Below are 14,466 nucleotides of genomic sequence, written 5' to 3'. Positions count from 1 at the left end.
GGTGAATTGTACTACTTTCGAGTCAAGTATACCATTTGCCCAATTGTAGAATATGTGAGAGAATGATAGGAGCTCATCTGAGTGAAAGAGAATGTGGCATAGAAATATACTGTAACTCCATCCCAGAATGAGAGAGATGGGTAAACAATAGATGCAATCCTAGGTATAGAGTGGCTATGGCATGTTAGAGCCAACTATCTCTAAAACATATTTATGGGGTGCTGAAATCTGCATGAGGGTAAGATGAGGATCATATTGTCTTCACCTCTAACCCAAGAACAAGGGAATTAAGAATCATTCCATTTCCCAGATATGATACAAGGATTATCTCTGAGGTACCAATCAAAGAACTTGAAATCTGGTATCAAAATAGCCAAACCATCCAAATGGCAGTATCATCCCTGTAAGAGGAAAGGATGAGGGGCAGCCAAGAAGAGATCCAAAACAATTCCAAAAACCTCCACTATGACCCACAACACAGACTGAGGAAGACAGACAACCCCAAACCTCTGTGAAGACTTATGGGCAGCAATACCCATTTTGCTTTACCCGTGCCATTCATGGGTGGTATAGTATGGGTATGTGTATGAAGCAAAATATCATGAAATCATGAAACTACAAGTGATCTTGCAAATTATCCCACCTCAACATCGAGCATGCAATACCAGAGAAGATAAAGTATGCAATATCATGTACAGTGTAGATTTTAAGCTTAAAAATACTTGGTCAGGCATCATTCATGAAAAAGTGGGATTCTAATAATGATGAATATAGAGAAGGCCCTTGAAAAGAAAAAAAAGTATCAATAAAAATATACCAGAGAGAGTTGTACTGAAGTGTGAAGAATGGCCACAGGTGACAGATGAATGTATCAGGTGTGTTCCATATGCTGGGTTGCTGAATTGTCTTCAATGAACAATGAACACAAGAAGCAAGGGAAAAAGTGGGGTGTTGGATTATATGGGAGAACACCTGTAAAACATTCTGGAAGGAAGAAGGTAGCGAGAAATAGGCCAATTGAGCCAAAAGGTGGACCCAAGTGGTAAGAATAGAAGGTAAAATATCAGAAAGGGAAGAGGATTTTCAGGTAATTAAGAGTTGGTAACAGGTACACTCAGAAAAAAGCCATATGGACAATAGAATGATAAAGAGCCCTGACCAAGTACAGAAACTTATCTAGATCTGGTTTAAGGTGAAAGTGGGAAATGAAAGGTAAGGAACTAGGAGAAAAGGATGAATCACCCTCACAAGCTGCCAAGTTTGGGAGATGAAAGGAATGATCTGAATAAATGAGAAGATAGGGCAATAAAGAATATGTGAAATGTCAAAGGCAAACAGATATAATAACTGATGTCCACAAGCTGAAGAGAAGAAGGAAATATGTTTTAAAGAAAAGATGAAACATGAAACACGAAGAAAGTGGTTCAAATGGAATGGAGGTAAAGTGAAGCTTGCCTGGGTGGGTGACATATCTGGAAAGAATGCATGAGTATGGTAAGGAAAGGGAAAGTAAAACTCCACAATATCAGGAAGAAAAAAAGGTATGGGTAAAGGCCACTCAATATTCTGAAAGTGAGAAAATAAAAAATGTGAGGTCAAAGAGCCAGGTGAGAAATTTGCCACATTTACCACAGTATGCCAGTCAGCAAAACACTCCCTAGTTGTAGACCAATGATGGAAGACCTTCCACTTGCATTAGCACACATCAATGGAAAATGGATGGATGGAACCAATCAACAAGGAAACAAAGTGCAAAACTGGATCTTCTCAACATGTATTAGTCATGAAGATGCAGGAAGTGACCAAGGTTGATGAAGAAGGTTAGGAGAAAAGAGAATAGGTGCAGTCATTGTAATCATGGAACAAAGGCTGAGCTGGTTAATAAGGAGCAATTAGGAAAACCCAACAAGGAATAGAGTGGATAAGAGAAATCCCCCAATGAAGTAATTGGATAAGTGAATACTCATAAAAATTCTTGTGTGACCAATTCTGACTGAATGCATTGACTATTAGAACGTGAGAATGTGGTACAAGTGATCAAACAAATAGGTAACTTGGTATCAAAGGCATCCACATAGGAAGAGACCCACCAATGGTAAATATCTTAGAAAATTAGGGAATCTAATGCCCCCTGTGTGGGATATATCAGGTTGGGATGCAAAAGACAATTCACAACCAGGTTGAAAGCACCCAGTGCCTGACATGCAATAAGATGAGTGTGAGGTGTGTGAGCCCAGTATTAGAGATCTATATGAGGTTCGTTTGTACTATTATCATACAAATGAACAAATGAACCACCATTAGACAATGCTGGGTAAGAAGAAGGAAAAGATGTAATGCCTGATGTATAGCTAGAAGTTCAGGAACAGATATGCAATGAGCTTTGGTTTACAGATCAATAGCTCAAAGATTCCTGGTGATTTACCAATGTCCTCCATCCCTGACGGGACACTTCCATGGAAAGATATTAATCCAGATGCAGGAGAAGGAAGTGGCACAAACATTAAAGTATGGGCTTTGTCCAACCACCAACGAAGATTGTCTTACAGGGAAAAAGGAAAAGGTGGGTGAAAAGAGGATCCAGAGCAAGGTTCCATTGCTTGTGAAGTTTCCACTGAAAGGATCTCATATAGACATGAACAAGGGGTACTAGTGATGTCATCAATTACCCTTTTCTAAAGGGCAACATAGCCTTGTGAGAAGAAAGTAACATTGCCAAAAGGGCATGGTAAACTTACAGTTCCATTGAACAAAGTCACAAAGAAGAAAGCTAGGCCTGACTGATAATAGTGTTGATCAAAAATTCTATCTTAAAGAGTAAAAGTGTTGATAAAATGAAGATTAAAAAATGCCCATAACTACCTGGTTACAAATATTAATTCACTCTAAAACTTACCTTCAAAGGTAGAGTAATCAACAGATTACCATAATCAAGTGACAATTTTATGGTCTTCCCATATGCTCATGCTCTAATTGTTCATAAATATGTATCCCTAACAATCACAATTTTTAACTGGGTCTCTGCTTGACAAATATATTAACAGCCATATTGCTTCCTAGTTCCATTTTCTTTACAATGGTCAACACACTTGCCTTTCACCTCAGATCTATTCCTTCTGCTATTGGCAAGTGGTTAGATAAACAGTGCCTAGCTACAGTCATATCTTAGAAAGTAAAAGTTGTAAAGCCCTCACAGTTGGCATTTTATGAATATCTCATACAGTAAAATTCTGTTTAATAGCTTGCAAAATAAAGGCCACAAAGCTCCTTTGATCCAGTCAGTGATGAACAATCTTAACTTTAGATAAATGAGCAGTGGTGATACTGCAGTGCATACACATCATCTGACAACTCAGAAAGGAAGACTAGCTATCATTGTCAGTTGTACAAACTGGTGATGAACTTGGTATTAATTTGCCACATTTACCACAGTATGCCAGTCAGCAAAACACTCCCTAGTTGTAGATGATGATCTAACAGAAATTGGACGATGTAATGCATACATTGTATAGTGAACATTCCTAAAAAGCTGAAAGAGCAAGGATTACTACTCCTTTTCAGGAAATAAGCCTGCAATTAGAGAATATTTAATTCTGATGATCAGGCTTAAACCTAGCCAGGTGAATTGGAAGCTCATCTTGAGCAGTTTCTTGGACCTACAGAGATGTAACTCTCCTCTATATCTAGCACATCCACATCTGGCTCATTCTAAACAGTCAGGTAAGTAATCTCTACTCTTTCCTCCTCACCTTCAAGGTTTGAATGGGACAAAACAAAATTTTCTCCAATAACTCAACAAACTTCTCTTCTGAATCTTGGACAAGCTAGTTCATTAGAGATTCATCAGTGACTTATGAATACAACTGGTCAATGTGTATTACACGCTGTCATGTGTTTTTCAACTGATGTAATTTGTACATTAATGACTGACTTTCTGCATCACTAAACAAGGTCTTTCCAGATGAAAGTTTCTGCAAAGCTTGCACACATGAAACCCACGCACAGTCTTTACTCTGGTATATTTGTTCCTTCACTTTGTTATCATAGCATTTATTCTGTCATACAATAGTTCTTTGTAACTGCTAAAGTGTGAACTCTTGATTATCTACTAATGTAAACCTTAACTATTCCACACATTCTTGTGGACATTGTAGGTCTTCACAATTTGGTGCCAACTGGTGAGATTAAGATAGCTCCTGTTTGCAGATACCATTAACCAATGGCACTTACAGTCGCTACGTGATGTTCTCAAGTAGCTTTAACCACAGATGGGATTGGGTTACTCTGGCTGGTATAGAGTTGGTGTTCTATATAGACCTTTCCACTTGGTTTCAGACTCTACACCACTGTAAAAACATTCAGTCATCAGTATTTCTCTTGTATTGAGGTCAATCACTGGAGGAGAAGCCTGGACACCATTCTTGGTGATTCAGACATTAGTAAGTGTGTCTTTTTCCCTTGCAGCTGACTGTAATGAGATAGAAGTAATGGTCCTCACTGCATTACCAAAAGTCCAAAATCTAGCAGAGGTTTCTTCCAATATGTGGCAACCATTTACCTTAAATGAGTGACTCTTCCCCTTGCTCATAAGTTGTTTTTGTTTGTTGTACAAAATGCTATTTACATCACAAAGAAGTATTTTAAAACTTAAATCACAAGAGTTTGAGTTATGAGCAATACACTTTTTGGCAAAAACAGCAAACTTCACAATATGATACTCTGATATTATGAACCAAAAATATTTCCTTCCTAACCACTCTGTGAAATATCTAGGTAAAAAACCTACAAATTTCCATAGTCACTATTATCATAATACAAGAATACATAAATGCAAAGTATACTCACACATTATATTCTTGGTATGTAAAACTTTACACATCTCTATATCAGTATTCACACTCATTTTCCACATTTTGGACCATGTATTAAGACTGCTAAGGTTATTTTAAATAAGACAAACACTTTTCTTTAATAGAATAAATGCTTTTCATTCAACTTAATATGTGGGAAATATTTAGTGTTCATGCAGCTATCTATACAATTATATTAATAATTGATAACAAAGGTTTCAAAACACACTTATGAGAGACCTCAGCTCGTAACATTTTTCAATTCAAAAAATTCTTATCTATCACCACTCTTTCTTTCTGTCACTGCTTATAATTAATTTTGAGGAGGATGCTGATGATATTTCAATACCACCCTCAAAAACAGAGAACAGTAAAGCAGGTACATTAGACAATTTTTTGTACAAATTTCAGCCATCATCTTTCATAGTTGCAAATAGTTGTTATGCCAGGCAATATCTAAAATTGTAAAAACTGTTAAATTGTAAAACAATGAAATAACCTCTAAGTCAAGATAAAGCATTCTCACTTTTTAACCGAGTAACAATACAATGAAACAAACTTTGAATTATTCATACACTTAAAAAATGTCCAGTAATCACAAAATCATTGAATTTCTGCCAGCCTTTGATCCATGCAATCTTGTGTAGTTTGCCTGTTCCTTGTGGTTATAAAGTTTTCTTAAAATGATTTTCAGCAATTTTTTTAAAACCAATATTTTGGTAGGCTCCATCAGCTATGTTGCCACCCTAAAAATCCTTCTTAAAATTAGTTCCTCTCAGCTGTTTCCATTACAATAAACCTATATCTTTAAGGTTTTTTTTATGTTGTTTGAGAATCCAAAATAATCAAGGTGTTACATCTCTGGATTTTATGAAAGGCAAACCAAAGTGTGTTGAAGGTTTATGATTTTTATGTATTATAAAATCTTTATCTGTTTTTATGTATTCAGATACATCAAGACTTAAAAATGTAAATGCTTTAAAATTATACCCTGATTCTTCCTTGTTTCACTCATGTTTTCTACTCTTATTTTTAAGATTCTTAAAGGCTTAATAATAAAAATTATTCAGCTAAGTTATCTTTCATCATTAATCAGTAAAAACATTAAATATCTTCTAGCAATGCAACCAAGTTCCTTCTTTCAGAAATGAAGTTCCCTTTAAAAATTTGAAAACACAGATATCAACCTGAACAAAAACCTTTCAAATTGAACATGGTATTTTAAGATAAGAAATTTTAATTATGAAACTAAGTCATAACAACAACTTTCTAAACTTATTTTTATTCATTTTATATAACATTATATTATAGATTAAAATATTTAAAACTAGTCTGGTGCTCATATTTATTTATTATAAATAAGAAATAATGACTTTATATACTTAATCATCTTACTTCCTGTTTCTTCACAATTCACAGTTTCTGCAAGCACTAATTATGGAACTCTGAATTCAGTTCAACCTGAGGAGTTATACTTTGTAGCTTGATCAGTCAAGAAAGTAAAATTGTGTATTATGGGATAGTTGTATTATGGCTTTTCTAACCTTGTATTGGGAGATGGCCTTGCAACATTCATATGTAGCAAAGATGTTTCCAAATTTTGATATTTTGGGAACCTTCTTCTGATAGGTCAGTTACAGAAGGAATATGATTTATATATGCAGTTCTAATACTGTACTATGTGGGTTGAAGCATATTCACTGACTGATATGTTAGCTCAAACTGTCATAAACTGTTTGCCAAACAGTGAGTACCTTGTTTCACAGTACCAGAGGAGAATTGTATAAATAAAGGAGCAAACATTAATAGATGACTGTTTTCCAAGTTCTACAAGTTGTGATGAAAACTCATACTTCGTCTTATCATCCTCATATTCAGTTTAGTGGCTGAACAACTCCTCTAAACTGTGAAGATTTGTAGGTCTGGATCAAACTGACTGCAATGATAACCTATTATACATAATGATGGCACATCAAACAACAAAGAAACAGTCTATTGTGGAATTTCCAGAATGTCTACAAGAGTGTACAAAGTGGTTACATCAGTAGATAGGAAAAACAGTTGAAAGACAGAAAATAATGTGTGATAACATGATTAAAGAACATGAGTTTGAACAAGGAGATTGGGTGTTGCTATATTATACTCCAGCAACATGACAAACATTTAAATTTGGCTAAACTGACTCTTGCCTTCTTATGTGAAACTCTATCTGTCAAACTATGAAATTTAACATTTGTGTGTCATGTTAAAGTGAACCAAAAAACTTAAACAAACTTTAACTTTATGTCAAAGATGAATCTCTGCAACCCTGACAAGACCAGGAAGTTGAGAGTGAACTAATCAAACATATAAATAAGAGCACTACTGAGTATTACTCCAATATGTAGAGTAATAAAGAATGAGAGGCATCCTTGAACTGTCATTGGCCATATATGATTAGTCAGAGGAAGAGAAGATGCTGCCTAAATATGTTATCCACATGGAAGCACAATCATAACAGTGGCATAAAACCCTAGCCTCTGTGACTGGAAGTAAGGAGTCACTTCTATGAAAAGAATAGAACTACAACTTAAGAAATTTAGGTTAGTCCTAAATACATATATCAAACTAACAATATGAAACAATCTCTATAATAAAAGCATAATAATAGAAATAACGTTTTATATATTAAACCGTCTAACCAATACTGTTAATGAAAGTAACAGTAAATAAATAGTACTTTAACAGTACAAGTTGATTTAGTGTAATGGTGTGAGCAATGTTCTTATGGCTGGATCCTTTGAATACTTTAACTCTAAAACAACATCATGGATCACTATGACCCCATACAAGTTAAACCTTTTAACTAAACTAACCATACTGGCATTCTAGGGTTAAAAAAAGTAAATAACATTCTGTAATGTATCAAAGCATTATTGCTGATCATATTGTTGCTATATACCTGCCCTGATGGGTAAATTTTTTCCTAAATGATAATGAGACAATTTACAGCATTGTGTTTCCCAAATTTAATTTAAAACACATACTAGTGACTTCAGTTATCTTTGCAGACTGGTTCAATTAACAGAGTATAAACCTGATTATAACTTTTTTTAAAATAGTAAATAAATACCCAATAAATAAGTGCAGTGCACATTTTCATTTACTTTTTTTCCAAACTTTCCAACAAACAAATTTAAGTAAAGAGTGGGAATTACCAGTTTGTTGTATATCCATCAGTGATAACCATTTTATGATTTTTGTTTATGTGTAATTAAGCACAAAGAACAATATAGGCCCACCTTGGGTATCAATCCTAGTTTCTAGCATCATAAGTCTGTAGACTTACTACTGTGCATCCAGGATCCATGTTATGAGCCTCAAATAACATAAATTAAACCTTTAAAACAAACTTCAACATGGCTATCATAATCCTCTGCCAATATCTATAAATCAACTGCATCAAGACAAACTCTTTGATAGTTAAGTTCATTCAGAGAAATTTGCTGTTTGGTATCTTGTGAACTTTTTATAAAAAATACATCTAGGCTATTTTGGTAGTGAAAATGGTCAAACCTGATATTAAGTGTTAGTTCTAATAAAATATCCATTCTAATAAAATGTACATTTTATTGTGAAAAATACAGGCCTCACCTCTATCTCAGGATATTGATCTTGTGCTTTTTTCACCAGGCCAAGTACTTCACATACATATCTTTGAGCTTCCTTGTCTGTGCTAACAATTGCTCCAGAATAAGCTTGCAACAACACCTGTTAAAAATTGTTCAGATGAAAATATAGGCAAATTATAGTATCTAGTGGAAAGCTCACCAGATCCTTTATAGTTTATTGGTATTAAAATACTCTTAAAATATTGTAAAAAACAAAATTTCATTAATAACGTTTTGTGAAAAAACCATAATTGAGAAGCATATTAAAAAAAAATCCACATTGTTATTAGTTTCTAACAGATTACCTAGCCTATAAAAATACAAAAACAAGTCAGTTATTACATTACATTTACCTTCTCCTCTGCTTTGCTTTGTAAAGATAATTATAGAAGAGACACATACAAAACATACTAGAGATGATATCATATGTATCAGAGATTATTAAAATATCAATATTTGTATTTATATTTATGATAAAGTTATTAAGGCTATCTGTTTGAAACACTGGCCAGAGGGAAAACAGCTGGTCAGTAGCATTCTGACATCTGCCAGTTATACTAAGAAACTGACTGTTATTTTTATACAACACCCAAAATGCAGGGAGTATATAGTTAATGTACAGATTCAAACACAGCTGTTATCACCAACATCTAGATTTGTGCCCATTATCATTATAACAGAAATGTCTTGAACTGTCCATGGAAAATCTTTACACAAGTTTCTTGTCCATAAATCAAACTACACATGTATATTTTGTTTGAGTTTCCTTTATTACCAATAGTACATTGACTTCTATGAAAGAACCAGGTTTACACATAACCTTTTAAGTATCTTATGTTTACACATTATATATAAATGACTTTTATTTATAAGACTAATATAAGCATCAAATTTCTACCATTTGGCTATAAAACTTCTACAATTTGCAAAGTATGAGCTTTAGCTTAAGAAAAACATATACCATACAGAGTAATTAGAATACTTTTCCAATAATGTCAAACAAAATAATTTCTTATTTGAAATTACCCATACTAATGTCCTGTATATAAAAATAAAATATTAATTTATAAACACAATTAACATATACCTAGTTTTAAAGCACTGAAACTAATTGCACTTTACACATTTACAAGAACAATGCTTCTGGTCCAGTGCCAATATTACAGTAAATTACTGCAACTTAAAACATTTTTTATTAAAAAAGATATGTTACAATTATGTATGAAATTATATATTATATATATTGTAAATTTTCTGTTGCTATTTTCTTAACATTCTTGTGTTTTTGGTTTCAATTTTTCAAATGTATTCTTACCTCAATTAAACAATGATAATCCTTACTAAGCTGTATAAAATCACAGTTTTCATTCTCCAGGTGTTTCGTTATTGCCACTTTTAAAGCTCTAACAACAATTCGGAAACACCATAAGCCACTCTTCTAGAAATAACAGCAAAATTTATTAACTTAAACCTAACTTTGAAACAGTTTATTTTTTACAGTTTTTTCCACAAATTTTTTTTATGTAATATATACTGAGAGCCTGTTACAAAAACTAGTTAATGTGTAAACCAGAAAGTTAGCTTTGAGTCTTTAAATTTTTGTTTGTCACAGGCCTTTTATGCAAACTATATCTATTCTGAAGAACCTAATGGGCACACTTTGGTTGAAGTATTTCCACACCGAACCCAATGATATAAGATTTAAGAGCTTTTTGTCAATAAAAGTAACATTCAACAAATCAACAAAAAAGTTATTATATTTTATTTCATTTCCCAATTTTTCACAGTTATTTGGTGTAAAAGGGGTCATATACACTTTTGAAATATTTTGAAACATTAAAAATGTTCAATGATAATATTATATTATAACCAATCTGCTATAATAATACTCTATTTCTGTCTTGTTATAAAAAAAAAATTATGCATCTTACTATCTAAATGTGTATTCATATGCATTTCATTTCAACAGATGTAAGAAAAAGACACATAATTACACTTTAGTCGACATCCTGTATAACAACATATTAAAAGTTCATCAAAGGTTTTAAAAATACCTAATGTTACATTGTAAAATAGCATTATAAATTTATTTGTCAAATGTATGATGTATGGTAAAGATTAGCCTTAACTACACTAAAGCAAGTGTACTCAAGTCAAGGTGTTAATTTCTCTCTTTATCTAGGAAAAGAACACATGGGAGACTGCATCACTCCTGTACTAGGTAAACTTCAGCACCCAGTGTATAAATAACTACAGTATACATAGATGGAACACACAGAGGAGCACAACCAAAAAAGGGAAAGAAAAACCAGATGGTTGGAAATTTGAACCACAAGATACATTAATTTAAATACTGGTAAAGAATGACTATAGAAAAACTATCCAGAGTTGAGCCCTAACTACACTAAAGCAAAAAACATACCTAAGTTAATGTGTTAATTTATCTCTTTATCAAATTGAGGCCTTCCTTAATAAAGACTTATCTAATGTTAGGCCTAAGGCAAGTGGTCTTACAGATTTTAGTGTCTGTAATTAAATTCCTTTGCACTGTTCTAGAAATCCTGTATTTAAATAAGTATTTTTGCAATAAATATACTCATTTGACCTCAAATGTTTTGAGTCTCTGATAATTAGCAATTAAAATACATCTGAGTGTGATAAAAAATTAGTTGCCACTTGAACTAGTCTTCATAAGGTATGAATTAATTAACAGAGCAAGAATAATCAATAATTTTACATTCTTCCTTAACAAAATACTCTATATAAACAAATCAGAATAATTTTACTACTTTCACACTACAACTGTTCAATGGTATTCTGCTTTTGTAATGATTAATCACTTCTACATTTATTAGTAGCCATATGTGAACTAAATGCATTACTATACAGAGAAAGTATAAAATCATGAGAAATTCTAAGGGTATATGAGTTAGCAATAAGTTTCTGAATACAGTTGCTAAATTACAATATTATTTTACTTTTGCTCATAATACAGTTGAAAACATAAAAAACAGAAGTTGTCTATGCACTTACTTTTGCAATAGCTGCTAACATTTCAAATGACTTAGCATTCATATCAGGCAACATCAAGGCTTCTTCAAAACTAGATTCCAAAGTTGGACATTTAATTATTGTCTTGGCTTCAAATTCATAAAGAAGAAGAAGTTTTAAAGCTGGATTTTTTTTCATATCATCACCCATCACACTATTGTTTTCTAATATTCCAATTAACTGTTTGCATTCTAAGGTAATGTCTAGGACTTTCCTAAATACAGATTCAAACATATACAGTTATTTATATTTTTGCTTCATTGTAATATTAGAAACAAAATAGATACCATGTTTGAAAAGGTTTATAAAATGTATTTAAATACTGTTACTAAAGTGGTACACTGATAATGTCTTGCATCTCATAATTTTGTTGTCCAAAAACTTGTTCAAGAGAATTTCATCATTTATTACCTCAACAACATAAAATTAGGTATACAATGACAACACTGAATGTTTAATATACTTCACCTGCCTGAAGACTTGTGATGGATGGTGGATTGAAGGATTTAGCATAGACACTAAAAACTTATCCAACACAACACTCAAGAACATATGAAGTTTATTAAAGTTTCTATAAAAGTACTACCATCTCTTTCAAAACTATAAAGAAAAGTTGTTGTAACCAAACAGATATAATAAATACCAATTTTTTTATTGTGTCAAGACTCATGATTTAAGTTTCTTAAAATGTAAATTTGAATCCATTTTTCTTTTAGTACTTTATCTGGATGAAGGTAATAAATCTATTATTACAGAATTATATTTGTTTTTATTACAAGATCACAAAGTTTACTAATAATACTTACATAAAGAATTAACATACACAAAATCTAAATTAGATGCATAAAAAGACTACTGTAGCTCTGAAAAATACGAAAAGAAAGAATTGGACTTTTTGCTAGTTGCTTTTCAGAAGCCATTATTTTCCTATACTGAAAATATATTTCTGACAGATACTTATCTCACCTCACATGCATAGCTATTTCATTCAGTGCTACCCTCTATATGCAAAATACTTTTCACATGCCACAAGCTTTGAACTCCCATATACTCCACAATCAACATTTCATTGCATTTTACATGTAAATCATAATGTAACAACCCTCCAATAATAGGAGTGTGACACATCCTCCTCATGCAGGTGAGTCCTTCTATTTGATTCTACCAAACCGTAGTTTGAGATTAGGCAGAGAGGGAGTGAAATGAAGTAACAACCTATCAGAAATATATTTTCAGTAAAAGAAAAGAATGACTTCTAATACAGTAGTTTTTCTCTACTCATACATACCACTAGAATCCCACACTGAATAGGTGGAGAGATTGGTGTGAGGGACATAAGCATTCTTCAAAAGCATATGATGAATACCCATGAAGTGTGATACACACAGAGAAATGAGCACACATGGGAGACTGAACCACTCATGTACCAGGTAAACTTCAGCACCTAGTGTAGAAATAACTGTTGCATATGTAGATGGAACACATGAAGAAGCACAACCAAAGAGGGAAAGAAAAATCAGGTAGATGCAAATTTGAACTACAAGATATCTTAATCCCAGTTCTAGTAAAGAATGATTATAGAAGAACCATCCACAGACAAGAATGTGGGGAAAGTGAAAATGAATGCACTCTAAAGTGTACAATGGCAGTCCAAACCCAAGCAGCATTGTAAATCTCTTCTGACCCATGGTAAAAGAAGAGCCCATACTGTCCTGACCTCAAGTTGAGTAGAATGGAAGTATCTACTTTTCAAACCAAACTACAAAACAGGGCAAGTGTGCAAATCCACAACCATAATCACACATTCAGGAACCAGACATTAAAATGATAGTAGGAAGAAATGTGGCAGTTCACAATAAACCAAACCTAAATGGACTAAAATCAAGCCCCAGACAGGGGAAATGTTTTGAGGTAAAGCACTAGAGGAAAACCCTTTGCCCCAAACATCATCATCTTCTAGACGGAACTGCAAAGAAGATGGAGCAAATGTGTGTGCAATGTCAACTTCCAGGACCTATTAAAACAGGTAGAAAAACTACAAAAAATTGAGATAAGGATTTGTGTTGATTGGTCCAGTTCTAATGCAAAACCACTCACTGAGAACTGACACCCAATTTAGGAGGTAAAATGCAATGTGATGAATCTATTCCAAAGCAACATCATCCTCCGGATAGAACTGCACAACTGCTGGAATGCAGCATCAACTTTCAGGCCACATTGCACAGATATGCAATCTCACCCTTCAGATAAAATTGCACAAAATCTTGGTGCAGCACTAACCTCCAGAACCTACTGCATGGAATTGGAGCAACTTTCAGCGAAATATGTGCACCATCATCCCCTGGATAGAATCATCCAGAAGTTGGAGAATAATGCCAACTTCTAGGTCCCACCACGCAGAATTGTACTGCCTCTAGAAAATATATGCAACCTTATCCTACAGGTAGAACTACACAAAAGATGGGTGCAACATCAACTTTCACAACCTTCTGCATGATTGGAGAATTGAATACTATTTACACCAGCAGAACACCACCACCCTATGCTCTAATTAATGGAAGGGATCACATTCAGAAAAAATACTTCATTTTCCACTACCATAGTGTCTAACAATTAGAAAAGTGTTAAGGGCTTCCATACTTCATTAGAGGAGGAAAGGGAGGAAAAGTGCTGTTGAGAATCCAAAGGAATGCTGAACCAGAGACAGAGCAATGAGTGACCATGAAAACCTTATTCTGAAAACCAGACCATGCCTAATTTTTTGAATGAAGAGATGCACAGATGAGTAGATATTCCTCTTCACCTTTATCCAAGTCTGGAATGGTATGGTCAAAAATTGGCATATTTTTGATGCAAATAAGTTGTAAAAAACCTAGTGGTGATCTAGTGTAACACCTCATGTCAACAGTGTGCAT

The 14,466-nt window shown here is 33.4% G+C and overlaps 1 protein-coding gene across 4 annotated transcripts in view; it reads right to left on the bottom strand.

Moving 5' to 3' along the window:
• The window catches only part of LOC143253074 (testis-expressed protein 11-like), a 46,164-nt gene that overhangs the window by 16,954 nt on the left and 14,744 nt on the right, over positions 1–14,466 (bottom strand). For 2 of the 4 annotated variants that reach the window (XM_076506275.1, XM_076506276.1), the window contains exons 3-5: positions 11,534–11,765; positions 9,816–9,938; positions 8,484–8,600 (exon numbers count right to left, since the gene is read on the bottom strand). In XM_076506275.1, coding sequence (XP_076362390.1) covers positions 8,484–8,600; positions 9,816–9,938; positions 11,534–11,765 — 472 coding nt within the window. The remainder of the gene's footprint in view (positions 1–8,483; positions 8,601–9,815; positions 9,939–11,533; positions 11,766–14,466) is intronic. The other 2 variants (XM_076506277.1, XM_076506278.1) reach the window with 2 other exon arrangements.

Source organism: Tachypleus tridentatus, chromosome 6 (genome assembly GCF_004210375.1).
Source record: "Tachypleus tridentatus isolate NWPU-2018 chromosome 6, ASM421037v1, whole genome shotgun sequence".
Taxonomy (NCBI): domain Eukaryota; kingdom Metazoa; phylum Arthropoda; class Merostomata; order Xiphosura; family Limulidae; genus Tachypleus; species Tachypleus tridentatus.
The sequence above is the reverse complement of the archived record's forward strand: the minus strand, read 5'-3'. Positions and strand labels throughout refer to the sequence as shown.